At 40.5% G+C, this 25,899-nt stretch overlaps 1 protein-coding gene across 5 annotated transcripts in view; it reads right to left on the reverse strand.

Moving 5' to 3' along the window:
* Positions 1 to 18,829: 18,829 nt before the first annotated feature.
* bnc2 (basonuclin zinc finger protein 2) overlaps positions 18,830 to 25,899 on the reverse strand; it is a 241,306-nt gene continuing 234,236 nt past the window's right edge. For 4 of the 5 annotated variants that reach the window (XM_016675582.1, XM_007560631.2, XM_007560632.2 and 1 more), the window contains one exon: positions 18,830 to 24,480. In XM_016675582.1, the coding sequence (XP_016531068.1) occupies positions 23,688 to 24,480 (793 nt within the window). In that variant the 3' untranslated portion in view covers positions 18,830 to 23,687. The remainder of the gene's footprint in view (positions 24,481 to 25,899) is intronic. The other variant, XM_007560634.2, reaches the window with a different exon arrangement.

Raw genomic sequence — 25,899 nt, forward strand, 5'->3', positions numbered from 1 at the left:
ATTTCTGATGCCTCCTGGTCAGAGAGGGCAGCCAGCTTTACCTCATGGCTCAGATATCTGCGGGTAAATCAGCGTGCTCAGCGCTCCCCTCTGTGGAACAATCATGTGTTCTGTTTAATTTGGTTTATTAATGTTTGTTTGCAGTTCTGGTGAGAAGTTTACATCCACTCATCACGGCCTCCAATGCTGGGTTAATTACTGCTGTTCTCCTGCTGCGGTGCAGTTACACCACATGCAACTCCAATTAATAATTAGAAATGAGAATTAGGTGCACAATAACCAGTCTGGCTTATACACACAGGGTCAGATATATACATACACCCAGGCCTGCCACAATAAATTAATCGCAAATTAAAATGAACCCAATAATTTCCATTTGCATGATTTATTGTTTTCTCTTTTCTTTACCAAAAGTTTTCAGTCTGCTGCTTCAGTCCCAACCTTTTTATGAAGGACAATTATGTTCACAGAGAATTCATCATTCATTTTATTGGTTATTTCCTTTATTGTGTTTATTTATTTTGGATATTTAAAACGTCTCCAGTTCCAGTGTTAAATGTTCATTGGAATTAGTCACCATAGATGATAAATTGTCCAAGATGTTATTGAATGAAATGATAATATTGTTGTTTTGAGACCATTTTTAAGTAATATTTCATAATAACAAAAATGCCATCTATTTGTATTATCAATGGCATAATACCAATTAAACCATTGGTATGGCATAATTGGTATTATGCCATACCAATGTTATAATATGCCATTGGTATATACCATACCAATATTATGGTATTGGCATAATAATGCAAGAACACATCCTCCAAGATCAGTAAACCTTAAACTCTAATGAACATTTAACACTAAACCTGGAAGACATTTTAAATATGCAAAATTAACAAACAAAATAAAATGAATTTTGAAGTCTTGGTAAACAAAATTGTCGTTCATAAAAAGGCTGGTTGAGACCAAAACACCAGACTGAAACTTTTATCATCCAGGTTTTAGTAAAGAGAGAAACGATAAATCAAGCAAATGGAAATTATTTAGCTTGTTTTAAATTATTATGTGATTAATTGATTTACTGTTTATTGCAACAGGCCGAATTAGAATTAAACTCGGATTTTTTAGCTGAAACTTGATTTCATACTGTGGACGCTGTGAAAACCATCAGATACATATCCGATTTGGTACCACTTGAAGTGGAGCAAATTGAATCATTTGGAATTGGGCCACTGAGATTTCCACGAAGAAGTCAGGTATGTGGGAAAAGACATTAGATTTTGAATCGCATTAGCCACCCTGTGGCTAAAGTCGTCTGACATAAGAGTGATTGACATACATTAATATATATTTATATCCCTCTCAGCTCCACTAATTAAAACTGGCTAAAAATGTCAGTTAGTGAACTCAACCGTCTACCAAACGTACGCCAAACGAGTCGGATGTTAACCAACACAAAGCGGCACATCTAGTGTATATTTAAATGACAACTAATAACCTTAAAAAAAGTTTTAGTAACTAAAGGAAACGTGACAGTGGCTTACTTTTGGTCGCATTGGCTAACCAAACACACAAACTCAGAACGTCCAGGCAGGAGAATAAAACACAAAGTAAAATCATACATGTTTTGTTTGTAAGTATATAACACATCTGTTATATGTGTTAGAAAACTGCTTGTTAGGGTCAGTGTCAGTCGGGTTGAGGTCGTGACATTGGAAGGAAGTCCCAGAAGTTTAATGTTTTCCTGCCTTTTCCATAAAAAAACAGATTTGGATCATTGTCCAGTTGGAAAACACAACTGTGTCAAAGCTTCAACCATCTAGTTGTTGATTTGAAGTGAAGTTAAAGAACTTCGAGGCGCTCCTGCCTGTGGTTCAGTGAAAGGCAACTGGACTTGTCTCGTTTCTGGAAGATGTTTTGCCTCATCCAAATAGCTTCTGCAGTCTGAACATGGTTGGAAGGAAGACGGTTGAAGGAGAGCCAGGTTTACCTCATGACTCACATATCTGTGGTTAAAGCAGCTGACCAATAAAATGCCGAATCAAAGGAAGACAGAGGAACAATTAGAAATAACTAAAATATGGAGAAAACATGTTTTCAAGTGAAATTTATACCAATCAGCAAGAATAGATGCTTCTTCATTTACCATGAAGTTGCTCAAATTGGCTGAATGGAAACACGGCAATTTTAAAAAAAATTGCCAGGTGTTATGATGGACTGATTTTTCAGCTGCATCAAGTTTGGTTTGTTTCACAAAAATGAAATGGAAACTATTTTTTTGCATCACACAGCTGTTGGTATAAAGCAGCATAGAGCTCATCTGTAGCCACCTCAGAAGGAGACAATGAGGGTAACTTCCTTCAAAATGGAAGAAAAATGCAAACAAAAAAGAATAGCACCAGATTTTAACGGTTGTAGGATTTCTCTTCTGTGGTTAGTAAACAAACGCAACCCATTTCTCCCTCTGGCTAAAATGTAGCATGTTTGTTTTGGTTGTATTTACCCAGAATGCCCTGAGTTACAGTCCGTTTCCTGCTTTTGGAGCGGTCCTTGGCGTTCACATGCATTCGAATCCCACCAGAGTTCACTTCAATCAGACCGAAGTTTGTAGGCGGACCAGAGTTCGGTTACATGGTCACACCTCCCCAAACAAACTGGAATTGGATTAAAGCGCACTAAACAGGACATCCTAATATTCATTCCAGTTTTATGTTGTATAATCAAACAGTCCAAATAAATTCCCAAAAATGAAAACTCAGTCTCATAATCAGTGAAACCGAAGCTGTAAAAGTTGCAACCTCAGGATGGATGGTGTGTTTTATGTTGTGCACATTTAAATAAAGTTCTATTTAACATATGGAAACTATTTCATTTTATGCTGCTTCTCTTTTTATTTAACTCAGAATGAGTTTGCATTGGTGATGACATCTGTCATTCCCTTTCACTTTAGTCAGAAAACGAAGGGTCACTGTGTCCGGCGGAGCTCAACCAGTCCTTCCATTTGGTCCTCATATTAATGCGAAGGTGTGCATCTGGTTTTGATAACGGCTTATTGTAGCGTTTATGTGATCTCAGTCCCACAGAGCTTTTCCTTCACTTCCTCAGTGGTGGTGATGGTGGCATTGTTCGGTTTACAGAGTGGGTGTTTGCTCACTTTAAACAGTTTCTCCACATGGCCTCCTGCCTCTTTTGTCTTTTTATAGCCTCCTTCTTGGAGACGCTGCGCTCTCCCTAAATGTAACACAAGCCAAAACACCTCTCAGTTCCTTCGCCAGAGCCTGTTATCCTGGGAATACTGCTATTCCTCCCCTACTTTTCCACACAAACCTCCTCACATCTCCCAGCTAAGCCTGGACTCTGATTTTTGAGGGTGAGTCACGGCGTCACACCTCAAACTAAAGCCACAGGTATTAATATGACGACTTTGACCTCATGTGAACCCGAACTATCGAAGCCGTGTTTCCGTCATCCCACTTTCATCGGGTTTACTAAACAGTGGAAAGAGTCAGTTGTTCTCACTATGAAATCATCCGGACAACTTGAGTAATTCAGAGGAAAATCGTGCTGATGACATCGCTAACCATAAACCACCTCAGAACTTTTTTTAACTATATAATGTTTCATCTAAAAGTGCAGAAGCAATAGACACAAATTTCATGTTGGTTAGATCTGGAAATTTCATGCTTAGAGGGCAGAAAGGCGATTTTTACGTGCCATCTTTAGCCGCGCTGCTCAGGTAGAAAAATCCAGTTAGTAAATGAAACCTGGAAAAGTTGGTATTATTAATTTAATGCAGTGCAACACAACAATGGAGAAAATAACGCAGAAAAACCGCTGACCAATAAATAAATACCAAACGTATTCTTTTTCATCGCTCTTGGTGTCGGCTACGCTATAAACCCATCGCAGTGTGACGTCACTCACGCATCACACTGGTGGAGGGCAAAAACTGCTAGCTAACAATGACTAGCATTGGTTTTAGCTGTGAAGTTGTCAACATAACGCGGCGAATCTTAAATGTAGGTGTAAAAGAAAAACAGACCGAGTGTTTTGTCAACACGATAACTAGATCAGGAAGAAGCTTAAATTTAAAAAACGGCACAGGAGAGGGAAGTAAGTCAGTGATGCGAACTTGACTTTGACAACCTTGACATGTAGATGTGATGTGGAATCGGTCAAAAAGGCGACCCTCACACCTGACAGATCGTCAGTAGAGCAGGTGTTTAAGCTAGCTAATCAGCTGCACAGCTAATGTACAGCAACCACTTACCAATAAACGTCAAACCTAAAAACATGAAACTGAATGTTCTGTTCTTTGTGTGGGAAATGGCGCCGTGTTTTTTTTTTGTTGAATCCTGACACGTGTAACCCTGCTGTTGTCAGTTGCTATGACAACGAGTCTACGTGCAGCATAGCCGATATAGAGAACAGCTGTGAATGCAAAGTAAAAGAATAATCTTTTTCCCCTGGGTTTGCGAAACGTCCGGATATAAACAGTAATATGTCTATATGCCTGTTGCTATAGCAACCGACTGGCAACAGCCCCACTAGTGTATCAGGATTCAACACTAAAAAACATGCAAACATTTCCCACACTTTGACACAGTTTTATGTCTTCAGGCTTCATGTTTATTTTGCGATCATTAATAAGTGATTGAACAGTGGAGGTTGATTAGCTCATTTACACATTAAAAATCTGCTGGTACAAAAGCTAATAGCTGGTAGCGGCTATGTTGTTAGGCTTTTGTCGTTTGACATGCTTTTTGAAACATTTTCTTGTAAAAAGTCATTTTTAGTTATTTATTTATGTGTGTATAAAATAGGCTGTAACACAAAACAATGCTGAAAAAAACAAACACGAATGTTTTCCAGATGAACTGAATGTTCCAAGAAGCTTAGTAGCAGACCTTTTAAAACAATTCATGCCCCCATTTCTTTTTTAAAAATAAATTGTCTGGTTCAATAACGACTGTGACATCCAGATGTTTACGATGCTGCTGGTATGAATCTGTTTCCCAGAAGGAGAAGCCAAAGCATATTGATTGTAGTCATATGTGGTCGACGGGGCTGGCCTGTCCACCAACGGCTGGTGCACAGTTGTGGAACGACGTGAAACGTGGAATGACAATAATTCTCCTTGCTACATTAGCTGAGCCTGAAGCAGATCCAGTTGCTCTGGGATCTGTCAGAACCGGTTTTCTGCAGACTTGAAAGAACTTTTTTTTTTTGGAGTGGTCAAAACGTTTGTCAGCTCTGGACCGGATGCTGCTCATCCAGTCAGATGTTGAGAGTAACCTAGTGGAGTAAAATAGTTTAACTTATTCACTAATTCAATATGAGATGCTTTGTTGACTTTGTATGTTCTGCTGTTCTAACTTCCCACAAAGTCAACTGTGCTGCAGCATTAATGTATAAATGTTAGTTTGTATCTTTAATAAATTCTATTATATTTCACTGATGTTGCTTTTGAAAAAACTTTGAAATTTGAGTTTCAAGTTTCAAATTTTAGACTTTTGACACTCAGAAATTTCTAGGATTTTTATAGAGATTTTCTGAGATTGAACTCAAAATATTTGACTTTTTTTCTTGCAAATTTTCAACTTTTCAAAGTCAGAAATTTTAAAGTTTTTCCAGAAGATTTCAGAGACTAATCTGAAAATATCTGTGCTTTTTCCTCTGGAATTTTTTTGTGTGTGACTTTTTAAGATCTAAAATTTCCAAGTTTTTCTGAAAAATTTCAGAAATAATCTAAAATTTTCAGTGTTTTTTTTTCTTCAAAATTTTTGACTTGTGAAACTCTAGTACTCATAGAAACAAGACAAAGGAAAATATGCTCTGATCTTAATAATGTGAAACAATCTGTTTGTTTTTTTTTAGTTTTATTGGCACTAGTGGCCTTTATTTGATAGTTTATTGACAGGAAAGAGGGTAATGAGAGAAGCGGAAGACATGCGGCAAAGGTCACTAGGTCTGGAATCGAACCTGCGACAGCCGCGTCGAGGACTAAGGCCTCCATATGTGGGTTGTGCTGAAACCCTGCGCCACCACAGCATCCCAAACAATCTGAGTTTTCAAAGAAGCATAAATGTTCCTGTGAGTTTACAACTGAGAGCCTCATTATCCTGGCGGATGTTGTGATAACACCTGTGTCTACAGTTTGAGGAACTTTTTGCCCCTCGCCGGCAGCTTCGCTCGTTCCTGACAGGTTCTGAGTCCCGTAACGCTCCGGCACTGGAAGCCCTGCGCGGCCTCAGGCGTGGAGGCGAGCCACCGCTCTGACACGGTCGTTTGTCTTCTGGCTGCCACGGCATACGGAGAGGGCTGGCACTGCACAGATGTCCACTAAGTGCTGATGAAGGGAGTGAGCGGTTGCGTGGAAGGATGTTTGCCGGTGCTGCTGGAGCCTGGTACCGCTCTGCTGCCGTGCAGGGAGGCGGCCGGGCCGCTCAATAAAGCATGTGTTTGCAGATATATAAGTCAGGGAGAGTGTGCTTGCATATGCTCTCTTTCTGCCTCTGAGTGTGTCTGTGTGTTTCTGCACGATATGGACTGTGTGCACTGTAAAAGATTTCAAGTGGACTTAATTTTCATCAACTTGTTGTTTGTAGTTTGAACAAGTGAACTTTTGGACAAAAATTGCTTGATAAGTTCATCTATTCAAGTTGAGCCATGCAGAACAGTAAAGTATTTGATTAGCCAACAAGGTATCCCACAATGCATTGTGCCACCTGCAGCAAAAGCTAATAAACCACATTTTTTGTTGTTACAAAAATGAGTTTTACGATGTTTAAGTTGAAGAGGTGGAGTCCAAAACTTCAAGATTGAGTCACTTTCAGAGCAGAACAACTTTTATTAGCTGGACGTTGTGCCATTTTCATTTGTTGGTTTTTATGATTGTGTCTGTTTGGCTGAAAAAAAGGAGCAAATTATCACTGATTTCTTTGTTTTCTGTTCAGGTTAGAGCAGAGAAAAACAGGAATTGTTTCAGTGAAGTAGTTTTTTTTTTGTTTCTAGTAAAGAAAAAAAAGCTTTTGGGTGTTTTAGTAATTACAGCATACTCAGGATTGACAGCACTAACACCCTCCTGGCTCTGATTGGTTGTTTTTGGTCGGGAGCGTAGCGTTTCTTCAGACAATAGTGGATTAGAGAGAAGGTGGAGGAGGTCAAAGTTTTCAGAGATTATTTGTCTCAAACAGTCAAAAATGGTGACATGGTTTCAATAAATCTGTAAAAAACATATTCTTTATAAAAGTTATGTAAGTAAACTCCACTCATTGCGTTTTACAGTGTGGGTGCAGAGTAGTGGGGCGCTGTCTGGGGTATTGATGGAGCATAGAAAGCCTGAAAAGAATAACATGCAGCTTAAGGCCAGTAGCTTCAAAGTCATGAATCCTCTTGGGTGAGCCAACCAAGCCCTGAACCTGTCAATGGTAACTTACTCCTCGGATGGAGCGCCAAAGACTTCAATAACGACATCAGCTGGGGGCGGAGGCAGGGGGTGGAGTAAGGGAGGGCTGACCGGTTTTCGGGGGTGCGGGCGCGGCCCCCTCAACACTTTGAAGTCCCGCTTGACGAGGCTTTGCAGGCTGCCTGGTACCGGCCACGTCGGCTGGGTGCAGCAGCCACCAGGGTGGCTTATCAGATTTATGGAGGCTTAGCGGCTGACGTTCACCGTGTCTCTGTGTGATAAAGTGATTGTCTGTGTATGTGGAGGAAGACCGGGGTAAAAAGGGAAAGGGTCATCCTGCTAGCAAGCCACTCGTCCCGGCTAATTTAGACAGAACCCCGGGCTCTGAAGGGAAGACTGCAGAAACTCACAGGAGTCAGTCGGACTGAAGCCCAGCAAATCACTTCTGCAGCGTTTTATCCACTTATTCTGGTTTTTCAAATGGCATACATCATAATTTTGCTTTTCAAATGTTTTCAGGCTTGTAGCTCAAAATATATTGATTCATTTTTGAGCCATATATTGAGAAATGATGTTCCTACACCTTAAGGCAAGCCAAATAAGACATTTTTAGTGCAACTTGAAATAAAATTCAGCACCAACGTCACAATAAGCACAAATGAAAAAAAAAAAAACAACCTCAGTTAGCAACAATTTCATGCAAATGTTTTACATATTTTACAAAATTTGCATTTTGCTTGTTTTTGTACTTCCATTTGGGTTTCTGATGCTTCTCTAAAAAAACACAACACGTTTTTGGCTTTAAGTTAATGTTTCTTTGGTGTCTGGAAAATGAGCCGTTTAAAAAACCTCCAGATTCTTGAGTCGCACTGCGTTGTTACCTAGCAACCCAGCAGAGTTCCGGCACGTGTGATTGGCTGGTTTTACTCCACATCCAAACAGACTTCTCTACCAAAGCTGCAGTCAATCCTCTACTAAAAGTCGCTGCTATTAGTTGTGATTTCTTTTTATTAGCTTCCTTCATCTTATGACTTTGCAACGATACTGTCAGCTTCCATTAATGAATAAACTTAAATTGGAGCCACAGACAGCGGCGGCCATTATTATTTCAGTAAACAGAACACTTCTGTGTGACGTCAACGTTCTTCTTCTGTGCATGCGGGTCTCTTTGGGGTCGTAAACCATTCACACAAACGTCTGATTGAAGACATATTTATTTATTTACTAGTATGAACGACAAAGAAAATAAATTGTAACTGAGCAAAAAAATAAATAAAAAATTGGAATTTGAGCATCAAGACCTGCTGTGTGAATGGAGCCCAAATCCTAAATCTGGAGATGAGGAGGCCTTCAAGGACTTCATCACCAAAAATAAATCATTGAGTTATGAGTAGAAAAAGGCAAAATGGTGGTCAGCAAATGTAAGGAAGGATTGACTGCTGCAATGTCAATAATGAGAATGGTTTTTCAAAGTACACATTGTTTTATTCTCTCTTGAAATATCACTTTTCTTGTCAGAATGAAACTTTCTGGTTGAATAAAGTAGATTTAAATCTAAATCTGCCAGGGTGTAAATAATTTTTTTGGGCTGTATTGCTATAAAACATGATGTGAGCTGGAATTATATTTAACAACCCTGTTATATTACAGAAAAAAAGGCAGACATGATTAAATTGCGCACTCTGTCTGCATCTAGTTGGTACGTTCACCACGCACTAATAGGATGTGGATACGTTACCTTGAATCGCGGCGTTCTTGGAGAGGAAAGCGGATACCAAAATCTTGTCTCTGTCAGATTTCCAGAGTTGAGGTTTCAAACACGAACTTCAAAGTCCCTCTAATGAGTGGAAAAACATTTCGCCTGCACGACATTAAAGTCTGCCATTTTTTATACGTGTGTGTGTGTGTGTGTGTGTGTGTGGGAATACGTGTGCGAGTGTGTTACATTTCACAAGCCTCGCCTTTCAAATGTTAGCAACTCATTTTCACCTCCAGCACAAACAAACAGAAACGTATCGCCCATTTCAGCCCATATCAAAGGCACCATTTGTTAACAATAAAAAGCTGGTTTGAAATGGCTCCAGTGCACATTTTTCTGCTGAGACACAGTCCAACATTTCTTTTTTTATGTCACAGATATCAAGAAGGAGAGAAACAGCTCAGGGGAAACTGCACCTAACCGAGTTTAGGTTTGATTTAATTGTTCAGCTGCAACATTTTGATCTGCGCCGTGTCCTTTCAAGAACTTGGCCTCTGTGAAGCGGCATATCAAATTTGGGACATGCTTCCAAGGCTCAGTAACAGATATGGAGAATCGATAAGTGCATTACAAGGCTGTGACAGAACGACCCCGACCCCCAACCCACCGCGTCTCGTGTCTAAAAGGGTGACAATGGATCTCACTCACTCTCATGAGATCCAGTCCAGAACAGATCACATTATCTGCCGGGTCATCGTTAACCCTTTGGTCGCTCTGTGGTGACCATCAAAGGCATTTTTAAAGGGCAAAAAAATTAGCCAGAACATAAATAAATCCCTTTAAATCGAAATTTACAACTTTTAAAAAATCTACTATGAGCGAAACTTAAGCCTGTCGCCATAAGCAATTAATCAATTTATCGCATGAGAAATTATCGCATGAGAAATTTCTGATAATTAATTTTGATAAAACTTTATTTACAGTTTTGGTTGTGTTTTATTTTGGATATCTAAAATATCTTTCAATTTCAGTGTGAAGTGTTCCTTTCAAAATTAAAGTGTTTTAGTCGTTGGGTGAGCTTTATTAATGTAACATTAGAGAATGGTGTCAAAATAACAATATTATTGTATATCACTAGGCCTGTCACGATACATATTGCTGGATGATAAATTGTCCCAGAAATTTCTGCGATAAACAAAACTTATTTATTTTTACCATTTTCAGTAACAAAGTGAATATAGTAATGGAAGAACATATTTATCGTTATAATTGTGATAAAAATTGTTATGACAAAATTTTTTTATCCTGACAGGTCGACCTGTGTCACAACCGAAATGTACAAAAAATTGCACATATTGCATAGAAAGTTAAAAACTTTAACTTTCTAAATCTTTCACTCATTTTATTTTGTGATGCCATTCGGTGAAATATGGTTAAATTAGTTTATAGTGGAAATAAGCTACATCAATAAGCTGGTAGCTAAGTTCGTAGCTAGGAAATTGAATGGCTAAATTCATTCTAAGAATAGGTATATAGTTTTCTGTTACAAACGGTCTTGGTCATAGGAACATAACAGAGTGAGCGCTCTTACCAGCAAACTATCTTTGACGTGCGTTTCTCTGGTAACCATGTCAACAAGAATTCTGGCAGGAGAAAGCAAACGGCTCATGAACACGATGGATGTTCTTCATTCGCTTTGCACCTCGTCTTTTTACAAAAATCTATTCATAAAATATATTCAGCGAAGAAAAGCAAGACTTGAGTGGAGACATTTTATTAGTTCTTTACTGGCTGTGTTTGGACAGCACAATTTTCATCTTTTTCCCTATTTGTCATCATAGCTGCATCTGTGGCTCTTCTCTCTTGGTTCTATGCTCTGCTCCTTCTCTCGTCCTTTTCAGCTGTAGTTCCCTTTATCGGGGTGTCTGCGCATCCTTAAAAAGCCTTAAATTAATTTTAAAAAATCTAAGTTAATACATTATTCAGGGCTGCAATTTTCTTTTATCAAGAAACTGTTTAATCTCGTCTATGTAGTTTTTTTTTTTTACTTTCCTGTCAGGCCAAAGTTTGAGTTGCATTTTTTGACTTGAGGCTGCTGGAGCTAGCTGCTAATCTACATTTACTAGATTAGCTAGCTAGCTTTTTTGGGTCTCACCCTGTCATGGGTGATGATCATGACACATGGGGAGCGACGAATGACAAGCGAAAGTCATCGCCTCTTGGAGTGAAACTCAACACACCAGACAAAACAGCGACAAATGAATATTTTTCACATTTCTGAATTTTCTTGTGTCGCAGAGCCGTGTGTGCATCAGTCGCTTGGCTCCAGGACGGCTAGCTGTTGTCGCCTCACCATACAGGTTCCATAGGAAATAGATGGACACTAATTTATCGCCGATCCAAACCAGGTTTTTTTCCATCTCATACGTTGCTAGATGGCAGCAGTTTTGTGCTTCTCATGGTTTGGCTCTCTACAGCCTTACACCCTGTAATGCTGAGCTTTTTAGCAGAGAATGCAACCAACATTTTAGAGATTGGCAACAAAACTGACTGTCTCAGACAGTGATGAAGAGATGACGGTTTCGGGGGGTGGGGCGGTGTTTGTTTTTTGTTTGCAAAACTGCAACGAATGCACTTTTTTTGTATCACGAGTCACATGACCAACAACCAGATGTTACTACTGCCGGAAACGATGAAGAAGATGACAAGAAATCGTAGAACGATGATGGCATGGTATGTTTTGTAGGACTTTGTCGTGTGAATAAACATATTCACATGGGATTTTAATTGCATTTCTTATTTAATGAAAACAGTGAAACTGCAAAAAAAAAAAAAAATTCGACATTAATAGGTTCTGTGCACATTTGTAACAAACGCAGCTACTGTTTGCATATTTTTATTTTGAACACAGAAATCAATTTAACTGCCTTGAGATGCAAACAACAAACTCAAAGATAAATCCTGTCTGTAAAAGGTGACTATGCGAAAGTGCAACAATCTATTTGGGCAGCTGGGTTCTTGCCTCATCAGTGTCTACCTCTCCATGGTCTTGGTCATTTGAACCTTATTTAGCTCCCTCAGCATCGGCACCATTTCCATTTAGGGGTAAAAACTAAATTCCCAGGTGGTGTCTCAGGAGAGAGAAAGAGAGGAATAGTTTAGAGAGACGCACCGAGAGACAGCGAGGATAAAAAATGAGCAGTGGGGTTTGTTCAGGTTCAAGATGCATTGTGTCTGTTGGCAGCTTGTTGGGCCAACATTGTTTAACGCTCTACCCCTCGTCTGTTTGTGAGCTTTTGAGGGCTTTATGGCTCGGTGTGACTCTGCTGCCAATAGGTTCCAGATGCCTCCGGTGTGGGAACCGGGGAGTCGAGGGAGAGGGAAGACTGGGAAGAAGCATAACCAGGTGCGACCCGTGGCTGTCTGGGATGGCTTTCCAGACTCGTATGAATGTCGAACGAATCAGCGAAGCGTTCCTGGTGGTGACAAACGTAACGGTAGACATGATGTCACACTAAGCAAACCTCCACAACCTCGAATGCGAGCGCTGCATGCACACACCCTGCAGCGAGGCACCGAGTTCATGCATTGAGTCGCATTGTTCAGCACATTTGCTGCTGGCACCGCCGAGGTCCGACATATGGCAGCACTCTGAGTGTTCAAGTGGGGCGCTGGGGCTCCGAACAGAACCTGCCAGCTCCACAGTGGCCTGCTATAAGGGAAATTGTCAGCAGGAACATTTAAAGGTCCCAAACCACAAGCACTGATAAATGTCTGCATTTCTCTGTGTAATTACCTTTTATCCCGGGTCCCTTTTCCAAGACGCCAGGAAGAAAACAACAGAGCCAATAAACTCCTGCAGAAAAACAGTTTAAAATAAAGCAGCTTAGTTAACTTTAAGTTTGCTTTGTATAAGAAGAAAAGGGGTAAGTCAAAATATCCACAAGTGGTAAAAATTGTCAGCATTCAGAATTCCTTTACTTGTTGAGAAACACTTTGAACATTCAAAATGCTGATGTAGATCATGTAGTTCTGATAAAATGGCAGTCTGTGTAAAATCAACTTTTTTGAGCTTTACATCATGTTATTGATATCGAATATTCTATATAACATACCTGGAATGTTGCCTTGATTCTTACATGCATGTTTGTGAAATCCTTTAATCTCCATGGCAACCACTCAGCGGTGTGAAACGCCTGGGTGGACTTAGCTCCGCCTTCAAGTCGCAGCTCCTCCTCAGAGCTGCAGTTTCCAAGCTAACCAGCTTCTGCCTCACTTTCAGGGCGTTTTATTATAAAATCTAATTTCTCTTTACTCTTTACTCATATTTGATAAATAACAACTGAAGTTAACATAATTACTTGATTGTGCTATAAAATGGGATGTTTAAAAAAATAATCTTTTTAAAGTCCCAGAGCCTTGAAATTGGGCTTCTGTCTCTTTAAGAAACTCCTGCTCTTTCTGAAACTCCATCTTCAGGAAGTCATCAAAACATGGCTCCTCTGTGAACTTTTCAACGTTTTTACCAGCGTGGCTCTGAGATGTGGCTCCTTTAACGATGCTCAGTTCCACCAGGTGTTTGCTAATTGCTGCTGGCTAGTCTGAAGGAGCTGAGTGGGGGAGGGCTGCTCTGTGAGGCAGAAGCTCAGAAACTGCAGCTCTGGGGAGGAGGAGTTGCGCCTTGAAGGCGGAGCTTGGTCCAACCAGGTGTTTTACACAGCTGAACGGTTGCCATGGAAATTCAAGGATTTCTCAATCAAGCATAAAAAAAATCAACCAACACTCCAAGTATGTTTTTGATGAGGGAATAACTTTATAACATAATCTAAAGCTAAAAAAAGATCAGTTTTACGCAATACTCCCTTTAATTGTTAGCAGAATTTGCAGAAATTAAAATCTCTGTGAATAAAATCCCCCAGGAAGAAGCTCAAAATGTCCACCGATGCCGTCTACCTCCAGAAATTCAACAGTTTACTTAAAAGTCTAATATTTTAGAACATTTTAAAGTATTTAATAACATAAATACCAGCCTGTGGCCTCAACAGCGTCTTTTATCTGCTAAATAAACACGCTGCCCTGCCTGGCTGTGATTTAGGGGTCAAGGACCTGTTAACCTGTCAGCCCGCCCGCTCCCCGCCTCTCCGTTTAGATTATTCTGTAGAAAGCAGGTGACTCTCCTGTGTCACAGATAAGACTGCAGCGGAGGGTCAAACCCAAGGGGAATAAAAACTGAGGAAAAATAACCAAAAATATGATTATTCACTGTAAGAAAATAATAAAGAAAGAAAGTAGTTTCCCCCCTAAACTTCTTCAAGGCTATTACACTGATAGAAATTCCTCTCCCTGCTCAACAGTCTGGCCCCCAGCGCTCGGGGGGCCGCAGTCTTCGCCACATCTCAAGCTAATTTACAAAGATCCTGAATTATTCTCTTATCTGGGGCTTTAAAGGTTGTAAGGTTGATTAACAAGGTCCTGTCCTGTTTATCAGTCCGGGGCCTGGGTGTGGAAAATAGCCTACGATAAGTGCACAGACCATTAAACATTCTATTTCCCCTAATATTTGTTGGCAACCATCAGCTTAACTGATCTCCCTTCACTTTAATTAAAAGGGATTCCCATCTTGTTGGGGTCATTATGTGCTGGCGGACGCCGGGAGAGGGGTTTGTGATGAGTTCAGCGTTCCCTCTGTCCCCAGGTTGCCAGAAGGCTTTTTTCCTCCATCCTTTCTCTTCACTTAACCCCTTCCTAGCCAGGCTGCACTGTATCCCTTTTTTTGTATCCAGCGGCTCTTAAATGGATCCAGGACTCGTTCAATCTGTTGGCCTTAGTGCATTGTAATTTTTCCATTAACCTAAAAGTTGTTTGTGATGCATAAAAACTCCTACTTACTTCAGAGCCGTATATTCTTTACTGTATGTTTCACCTACAGACAGGGCCGGCCCAAGCCTTTTCGGGGCCCTAAGCAGATTTTCATTTGGGGCCCACAACACCAACATGCTCTATCATTCCTAAGCTAACACGGCTGCTATCCGTCACTCTGGCTCATCTGCACAGAGTGAGAGAAACACTTCCAGATTATTCTTAAAATGTACATAAAAAAAAAGTAACGTATTTATTCACATGAATTAAAATACTACTTGTTAAAATATTGTCTATCTTCCTAGACAATGTTATAATTCTCCTAATGAATAACTGTTAGCTAGTAGCTGCTGTCAGTGCGCCCTCTGGTGGACTCATCAAGGACAAAAAAGACCTTTATTTTTATAATAATCACTTTTTTTAGATGATTATTGGGCTGTACCATGTGTTCATGGGAAACACCAGTTTATTATGTTTTCTGTCCTCATGTTTGATTAATGTACAAGGTCTCATACATTTACTGTTTTTTCAAAGCATCGTCCCAAAAGGTGGTTAAACCATTTTTTTTCTTTATTTCTTGTTATTCTCTATTTTTATGATTAAAACTACTTATAAAAAGAATTAAAAAGTATTTGTTTTAGCACATGTGTAAATTGGCTGATGGTACAGATTGTGCAGTGACACCTAGCACACGCCGTCTACCCAAGATGCATTGCAATGTAAACAACATGGCAGCTTGTTCTTCTGTAGAGTTTATTGGCAGTTTATAATCTTATGGATTATCACCATCAACCACACTGAGGTTGTAATCCACAGATTTATCTTGACATACTGTTATTTGATTAAAAAATAAATTTAATTAAATTCTCTCACCAAACTGTGTCATTAAATACTTTATATAATGTGATTCCTGTTTGTTAACTGTAGTCATTAAATGCATGCTGTCTTTTCCTTTTCCTTCTTTTTCTTGTGTAATTTCTACAACATGGTGACCCATGTGACAATATTTTATTTAAATTTATACAAACTAAAACATCCAGTGTCTATTGTTACTACCTAATTGTTGATCCCTGTAAATGGATCCAGCTTGTGTAAAGTTTTGTCTTTTCCAGGGAAGCGTTTAGATATTCAGACTCTCTCTGAACCGAGGGGCATAAGAATCCGGCCGTAATGGTTTGATTTGCCCAACTCTAGTTGGATCGATGCGGCTGTTTACAGTTTCTCCCTCTTTCACCCCTTTTGTCTTCTTTCTAATTTAGTGTTCCCAAACCACACTCAGGAGTCTGAGTGTGTCTGCTGCGCTTGCATCTTTGCCCTCCTCCCTGCTCTCCATCACTGTCCATTGATGTTTTCCCTCTCTCTTTCTTCGCTCCTCGTCCTCTCTCCTCTCTTGGTTGGTCTTGGAAAAAGAGCTGCATGCCTCCACACTTCTGGACAAGACTGATGGCTCGTCAATAGCATTAGCCAGCATTGCAGGCCTCACTGGTGTAGAACCGAATCAATAGGGCCCAGTAAAAAGTCTTAGAGGTGCTCACAGGCCATTTCAGCCGATCCTCATGTTACCAAAGATGAGTTTTTATAAGAATCCAGGAGTCGCTGCCTAATTTATTCTCTTTATTGCTGTATTTCCCCAGTTGGTCAATAAAAGATGAGTGTTTCTGCTCGCCATCACTTCCTAAGAAAAATTAATGAAAGATTAATGTTCCTCAGAATAATATAGTTATAGCAAAATCTGCATCCTTGCAGCGACATGTAAAATCTAATGTTTTCCCTTCACAATTTCTAACAATTTATCTCTGATTAAGGTTTACCTATTCAATCAATTGGTCTTGAAAGAAAATTGATTTCTGCTTTTACTCTTGCATTGATGTTAGAGGAGTATGATCAGCTGAAACCAGATATTTAATTTGGGAAAGCCGGGATCATTTGGTTTTCTGCTGGGTTCATTTCACAACAGATTTGAGACAGAAATTAAAGGGCGTTTCCTGAGGTGATAGTTCAGTAGATTCACTTTGATCGGGGACCAAAATTGCAACATTTGTTAAATTTTAGCTGGTGTTTTGCTTTCACACTGCTCTGTCAAACGAACCAAACCAACTGAAAAACCTGTTCCCCTCCTCGCCTGTGGGGCGCTGCACCAAGAACTACTGAAGGAAACAACATGAAAACCTCTGAAGACACTGAGCGCAACTTCCTTCTTCACAAAATGTCATCAGAAATGGAGAGGCGTCAGATTTTAGCGGTTGGAGGATTTAACTTTTGACTTTAATCAAGGCCCACAAACCATTTCTCCTGCTAGCGTTAGACTCGCATGTTTGGTTGTATTTACCCAGAATGCCCTGCGCTGTAGTCCACTTCCTGCTTTTGGAGCGGTCTCTAGTTCACTTTGCGTTCACATACGGATTCAAACCGTACCAGAACCAGAGACCGAGGTTTGTAGAAGGACCAGAGTTTGCTTGTTTGATCCAACGGCTCACTGGACCTTATAGGGAAACGAAGTTGGATTAAAGAGGTTTAAACATGGTTGGTGTGAATGCACCTTTAAAGGTTTGGCTCCGTATAGAACAGACAATAGATCCATTTCCACTTACCATGGAATTAATAAATTTGTTCGACGAAAACACCAGATTAGGAAAACACGTCGGCCCATACATTGCCTCTTCAAGTGGCTTGTTGCTCCAACACCCATGAGTTTTAAACATGCTTATTCATTGTGATTTTAACTGCATTTCTTATCTAATAGAAAACCAGAATTATATAATTGTGCTTTTTCGACTTTAACAGCTGATGAAACCAGCATATTTAAATAAAAGTTGCAAAGCTTCAAGGCCACATTGGTGCCATTACACCTCAAATCGCCCCTCTGGTGTTGCCAGAAATCTAAACAGAGAATCAAGAAAATACATAGAAATTAAAGCAATAATTAAAATGGACTTATTACTTTAATTCACAGATTTTTGTTAACCTGTCTGTCACGAGGTTTGACAGGGGTGTCAAACTTCAGTCAAACTTCAGTGTCAAACTTCAGTCCTCAAGGGTCGCTGTCCTGCAACTTTCAGATGTGCCTCTGCTGCACCACACCTGAAAAGAATAATTAGGTCATTAGCAAGGCTCAGGAGAACCGATCTACACAGGGAGGAGGTAATTAAGCCATTTCATCCCACTGTTTTTTACCTGTGGCACATCTAAACACTGCAGGACAGCGGCCCTTGAGGACTGGAGTTTGACACCCCTGTCATTGTGAATGACAACCTGAGACCAACAGGTTAACTGACAAAAACCAGTTAGAAATGACAGATTTTTGTTTCTAGCTGAGAGGATTGGATTGTAATCTGTGTCTAACTTAAGACCAATAAACTTCGACCCACTTCCTCAGATTGGGTGAAACAGACCTGATTTCTGGATACCTGCGTGAACAGGGCGCTTATGTTGGAACTACTTTTAGTTTGTAAATTGCAGCATTTTAATTAAGATTATAGATTTCTGTTAATGGAATTTGAATTTAAAAGATTTTATCCGTGTTGGTCCAAAGAAATGACGATACATATTTGCTGTTACTATTAATGCACATTTCTTTTTATCGCTGCTGTATCCTGACTTCAGTTCCTTTTTAATTTGCTTTCAGCCCATAATCAGACAAAGGGATTTTACCTCCGTCAGGTACGAATTCACTAACCGCAGCACCGGCGTCTCATGCCCCAACATCTTTTAATAACTCCATTAATCTAATCATCCACTAATTGGTCAAGATAGCCTTTTCCCTGTGGATTATTGTTTTATCATGGAGCAATTAAAGAGCCCTGAAATCACAGTGTCTGATTAAACGTAGCTGGATTTCACACACAAACATGACAAAATGCCAGTGACTGATAAATCTTTAATATAAAAATTGTACAAGAATTCTGATACAAATTACAAGAGGTATTTGGACAAAATATGAATAAAATTCCATTTACATCCCAAAACCCTTATGCATTTTATGCAAAAAACAGACAGTTATGATACAGAAACAAATACAAGAAAGGCTAAAAATAAAGAAAGAAAAAGTCTCTTAAAAAGGATCATTTTTGTCCTTCTGTCTGCACATGGGAACACCTCTGCAGGTAACATACAGTATCAATGAAGCTTCCAAAGTCACCTTTTTAACAGCAAAGTGATGTGAGATCCTTTGCTCTCTTTTTTTTCTTTTTCTGTTAGTTTTTTGCAGTGCGACTATGAAGCCATGCAACGCTGTCGAGTGCTGTAACACAGGCTTTTTTTAAACACAGACACTAATGCATCGGATACTCAGAAACACGAGTGAACGAACATAAAAAAATCTAATTTCACCAGCTCTGAACTATTTCTACTTTAAGACTGCAAAAAAAAGTGAAAATCGAATGTAAAACATTTTATTAATTTACAGTATTTTATTCTCACAGGTTCCAGTTGGAGTTGATGAGGGGATTCTGATCTGTACAAACCAACATGTGTTTCTTCTTTTATCTGCATAATGACGTCCCAAACATTTCACCGTGAGCTACATTGGCTGCACCCATCATCCTCTCCTCTGTTATTGTTCTCACTCAATCCGCAACATGAAGAAAATGGACAGGTCGGCCATTTTGTCCCCAGCTCTCTGCGTGTGCCGTGAGGAACTGTGGCATAATGGCTGATCACATATTTAAGGTTCTCTCCGGCGGTTTGGGCCGACAAAGCGCGCTCAGTGAAACGGACGGTCACCGGCTAGCAGAACGTGTCAAGTTAGCAAACAAAAACCTCAAAGGAAAGGGAATCTGGCAGCATGAAGAAGAAACAGGTGGAGGTGCTCCCACCTCCACCTGCGTAGCGCTCCGTCTCCTGTGGCCGATGACGTCTCTGAAACACCATCCATACTGTTTTCTCTCAAAATGTCTCCAGTGACGTTTTCCCAGATGTTTCTGGCTGCTTGTAGCTTTAAGCTGCACCGTCTCATCCCTGTGACGTCTTGTTTTCTGCTTTAGACTCATAAATGTCATTCTAACAGAAAATCATAGTGACAAAAGGAAACTATTAAATCAGCTGAATGTTGAAGGATTTGTTTAGTCATGGTTCTACCAAAAGGTTAAAGCACCTTAAACTTTAACTCAACTCTTTTTCATCTGACAAAATGTTGTCTTATAAATCTGTAAATTTAAACAGTTTGTGAGGCGGGATTTTGAGTTTTAGGAAACAGAAGAAGATATGAGGGACAGGAGTTGGAACGATTTGGAAGCACTATCAGAATACTGAGTCAAGGTAAATGTTAGCAGGCGTTAGCAGCTAACCGTTAGCCACCGCCAGCTGCTAACGGTGGCTAACGGTTAACTGCTAACAATTAGCCAAAGGGGATTTCCAAAGAAGCTAGGAGTACACATTTGATCCTCGCTAGATAAAAATGTAAAATACTTAGTTAGACCTGAAGTGGAAAACTCTACACAGATATTATCTTCTTCAAGACATATTTTTACTCTTTTTCTTTGAAATACAACCTGACTTTTAAAGTTATTTTGCTTTTTAAAATGGATTCTTCTCCTTAGGAAAAATGCATTCAGATGTTACAATTTATTACAAGTATCTAGTATTAAAGTAAGATGTATGATTCCTTTCTGGTTTCTTTGTGAGGGAGCATCAGCTTCCTGGTGTGACGTTGCTACTAAAAGAAACGAACAGAACATTTGTCTTTCCTCTAACTACAGGTTAGCGTATCATCTTGGGACGGCCGCTCTCCAGCGTCTGTGCCACTTTGGATGTTTCTGTGCTGGAGAGACAGCCTTCAGCGGGGTTCCTGCTGAAGCACTTTTTTTATTTCTGCTGGAGCGATTCGATGAGCGAAGAGGCAGCGAGCGCCTCGCTGAAGCTCACTCCAGGGAGAAGGCAGGGGTTCCTGTACTCAATTTTCCCTTCACTTGGGATAAACAGGCAATTACCCATCCCTTTTTGCTATGCCATGGCCGTCCGGTGAACTTAAGCATACACTATTAGCGCATGTCCCTGTAGGATCTACGTTGCGGCGTGTGGAGGTGGTAAGTGAGCAGCAGGATGAAGGAATGGGTAAATGACTGCTCTGACAGACAAAGAGGAAGGATGAAAAAAGAGAAAAAGTACTGAAATAAATTACTACCAACCCTGAAGGAGAATAAGCACAGAAAATGAAGAGATGAAGTGAATTCAGCTTAATTGAGTGAGTCAAATTAAATTGTTTGGAGCGCACTCTCATCCCTGGCTTTTCTCCCTCTGTCAGTGTCACAGTCTTGTCAGCAACCTTGACGTCTGGCAGTGTAACAAAGTGACAAGTGAGTTATTAGACAGAAGAAGCTGGAATGGCGGGATGCCTCCAGGTAACAGGGAAGCAGCACATTTTTAATGATCGCTGCTGTCATCCTTTCCTCCCTAGTCAGCCTTCCACCTCCGCAACCTTTCCATCAACCTCAGCTCCTCTTTATCTCAGAGACAGGAGGCGCAGGAGGACCGGGTGCCTCCAGTAGGTGGAGTCTTAAAAAACACATGAGAGGTTTCAGCCGAGCGGGTCACGACGTCCGCAGCAGGATGACTGAAAGAAGTGGAAGTCAACACTGCCGTGGATGTAAGGCGGTGTTAAAACTACACAGCACAACGCTCGTTTCCCACCGCTGTGTTAGCACCAGTCGAGTAAAAGAAGATCTCCTTACAGAGTAACAGATGTGATTTTTTTACAAAAAAACCCGAAACCTTTCACTGGACAACATACATCACCCACCAATAAACACCTTTCCTTTAGCTGCTTTTTCCAATTAATTAAAATGTGTGTACCGTGAGGGACTCTTTGCAACCAAAGGAAGGAAAACAACATTTGCAGAATATATGTGAAGGTGGGGCTCAGCGGTGGAACAAACAAAACAAAGAAAATCACAGTTAACGTTTTAAGACTCAAGTGCATCATATTGGTTAAATGCTGCGTGATTTTAAAGACAATGTCTTGCTGAAAGAGCTTTTTCTTAAGCAAACTCATGCATTTTGGTCACATTGGAAGATTTCTCTTTCATTCAAATCTGCGGATGTTTGTAAAAACACCAATTATTTCTTAAAATACAAACTTATCCTATTAACCTTTTTTTGTTTATAATATAGATTTAGGCCTTGTATACACGTAGCTGGGTATATATAAAAACAAATATTGTACACATGGGATCGTTTTCAGAAAAGTTTTCATCCACATGAACCCAAACAAATCCGTCCCTGGTTGTTGATTTAAACACGCCAGGCCCATAGGGGGCAGTGCAGCACCAAGCTCAAACTACATCAGCCATTCAGATCGCTGCAAAACAACTATGACTTCCTGTTAGGAGTCAAACATGGCGCCTGGAGGTTTGTTTGGTGGACGATACATGCAGCCATATGACTGTCATTGGATTTAGCTGTCAAGTTGTCAAAACAACGCGCTAAACCTTAAACATACAACTGATATAGAAGAGAAAAAGGGACGCAGTTTTTTCTACTAATTGCCGACACTAAGACAACTAGACAAGGTCCAGGTGTATCACATTTCACAGGTTAGCAAAGGTTAGAGAGGTCAGCTATGCTAGCTTGACTTTGACAACCTTAACAGTTAGATGTGCTGCAGAATTCGGTGATTCGCTTCAGTAAACAAAAACATGCAAACATAAATACAGAGTTTTCTCAAAGCTCCAGTTTGGTCGGAGTTTTCATAAATAATAATTTTTAGTGATGATAGAACAGAGTTTTGTGTGGATGAAAGGTAATTTGTTTTCCCTGAAGTACGTGTGGACTAGGCCTTAATCTGGGTTTACTTTGACTAGGTCAAAAAGGAGTTGGGAAACATTTCAGGTTTTTTTCAGAGGCTTCGAAACTGAGTGCATGCAGAAAGAAAGCGTTTGAAGGTACTATTGCTTCGATCAGCAACAAAGCCACCATGGACCCCCACTTTAATTCACCATTGCAGAAATCCTCATTAATTATTACACATTCCCCCTTTATAGATGCAAAGTGCAAAAACAGAAAAGAAATTAAAAAACAGAAAATACAGAGAATGATATCAGTGTAAGAGCCTAAAAGAAACATGCCGCAACCTCTGAATATCTAACAAGCAGTTAAAACGATTCACATGATCTTGGCTTTTTCCCCCATGAATCAGATTCAAACCAACGTAAATGAGTCGAACTTTAAGGATGCTACCTCTTTCTTGCCTATAGGTGGAAGTATCGTACTGTACTGTAACATAAATCCAATAAAAGAGAGGAAAAGGAAGCAAACAACCATCAACACAACTCTTACACCAAAAAAGCCTCTTGGGACGTTATTTACAAATGGAGCTGTCATGCTTTTGTAAGGGGTCCATTTAAAAGTTATCGATACACAAATACAACAAGAAGTTTTTCTCTTTTTTTCTCAGTACTATTGTTTCCGCAGGCAAAGTCACAAATAAAGAGTTTGAACAGATTCTTTGGACGTGGACGTAAACACAAAGAGTAGAAGATCGAAACAAAAAACGATGGAGGGGCTGACGAGTAAAATCACCTGGAGCTTTGCTATAAAGTAAACTCCGTGCCGATTGGCGTCATCCTGTTCTTCCAAAGAAGGAAAAGTCAAAGGACACAATGATAAACTTCATCTAGAGTCAATCATTTTATACATGGAGAGAGTAATGTCTTGCAGTGACTTACAAAGGACGGGGCTTACAGCTTGTACTTGATGGAGGAGGAATGAAGGAGACAGAGTCGTTGTTTAGTCTAGAATCGTAGAGAAGGGCATGTTTTTATGGAGGTTCGGGTTCTGAGAGTGTCGGTTGCGGCTGCGTACGGAGCTGAACACCATGTTGCAGCCGGGGATTTTGCACTTGTGCATCTCGCGCAGGTGCACAGTCTTGTAGTGCACGCGCAGGGTCCCTTTGTTGCTGTATACCTTGTGGCAGATGTTACAGAGGATCCCACCGCTGCTGCCATTACTGCCCCCTGTGGACGAAAGAAGGAATGGCGACGAGGAAGAGTCCAGCACCTCATCTTGTCCTCCTTTGAGTTCTCCGGTCTCATCCTGATGTCCGCCTTCCGCCCGCCGGGAGAGGTCCTCTCCCTCGCTGTTGCCCTCCTCCTCATCCTCTTCCAGGTCATCCAGGAGGATGCCTTCGTCGCTGCCGTCTTCGGACTCGTGTGAGGAGTGGATGCTGCTGCTGGACTGAACACTGGAGGTGGTGCTCAGGTCCAGCACCATGTAGTCGTCCGGCTGGCCCCGGAACAGGCCGTTGGTGTGGTGGTTTCTAAGGTCGTGGTTGAAGGGATGACGGGGGTATTCGTTGCTCATGTGGGAGAGGGGGTTATGGGTCAGGCCAGGGAGGCCGAGGGCGGCGCCCCGGAAGCCCATCCTGGCCATCGGGTCCAAACCCATGTGGTGCCCGGCGTAGAGCTTGGCCAGAAACTCGGCTCGCAGGTCCTTGGGCAGTGGCGTGAGTTGAGGGTCGAGGACAATGTCGTCCAGCTCTTTGGTCAGCAGTTTGCGGTGCAGGTTGATGTTAGAGCTGTGCCTGGAGCAAAGAGAGAGGCGGTTAGAAATCTAACCCAGACAAAAACAGTCAGTCTTAAAGGGCCGGCATTCAGTCAACCAGCAGCCAGTCATTATAAAAATTATATAAAATTTTACTTCATTACATGATGCTTGGAAATTGGGTCTCTGTCTCTTTAAGAAGCTCCTGCTCTTTCTGAAACTCCGAATACAGGAAGTCATCACAACATGGCTCCTCTACCCTTTACCAATGTTTTTATCCGAGAAGTATTATGACATCTGTAAATGTGTAGTTTCAGTTGTTTGCTAATTTCTGCTGGCTAGTCTGAAGGAGATGAATAACTGAAGAAACGTTGTATTAATATGAGCTACAACATATTGTGACCCTTTGGGGTCAATAAAGTATTTTTGAATTCGAATTGAATTTGAATGGGGGAAGTTTGTTAGCTTGGAAACTGCAGCTTAGAGGTGGAGCTACGTCTTGGAGGCGGGGCTAGGTCCACTCAGGCGTTTTGCTCAGCTTAATGGTTGCCATGGAGATTAATTTCTCAAACATGTACAAAATAATCAAAGCGACACCACAGGTATGTTTTTGATGAGGGAATAACATCAAAAACATAGCTGGCTTTACACATGATGTAAAGCTAAAAAATGATTTTACATGATACCGTCCCTTAAAATATGGCACTGTGCAAAGTTTGACATTTTCAGGGTTTTTTTCTTTTAAAGTTGTCTTGATCAGAGATTCTCAAAAGGCCTTTCAAATCGTTTGCTCTTTGTAAAATGAACAATATGTGCAAGTAATTCCTTTTAGCATCCAGGAAACACCTGAGCGATGCGTCATCCTTCAGTTCATCGTCTGCCCTTTGCTACCAGCTGTCGGCTCACCGGGAACCGCCTGTATTACCCTGAAGGTCTGCGGTGGAGAAGCCACTAGAGATGCACGGAGACATCGGATTCACACAACTTTCACTTTCACTGACATGAAGTCTATTATTGTTTTTCAGTTTAGGTGCCAAAAGGTTGCGCTAAACGCAACACTCTTCAGTAATTACTGCTGCAGGAACAAGAAGCTCTGGAGCCCATAGGAAGTGTTCACTCATCGGCATTTTTTCAAAATACATTTACATATTTGGTTTATTAGTAGGTTTGTTACTATAAATATATTTTATGTCACATTAATCATCTTTAGATGCTTGTGATTGGAGTCCAGTTCATCTAGCGAGGTCCCCAAGCAGCTTTAGCTTCTGGGTGGAAACAAACGAATGCTAACGAACAGAAACAATGCTAACAGCGCTAATCGCTAATAATGTGAGTATACACAGTTATTTCTTGTTTTTTTTAATTAAATCAGTAAAATCATGTTTTACTGCGTCTTTTACTGTATTATGTGACGTCCTGTAGCCTTTTCATATGACAATATCATATAAATATAAGTAGA

Source organism: Poecilia formosa, unplaced genomic scaffold (assembly GCF_000485575.1).
Source record: "Poecilia formosa unplaced genomic scaffold, Poecilia_formosa-5.1.2 Scaffold117, whole genome shotgun sequence".
In the NCBI taxonomy this organism is placed as follows: domain Eukaryota; kingdom Metazoa; phylum Chordata; class Actinopteri; order Cyprinodontiformes; family Poeciliidae; genus Poecilia; species Poecilia formosa.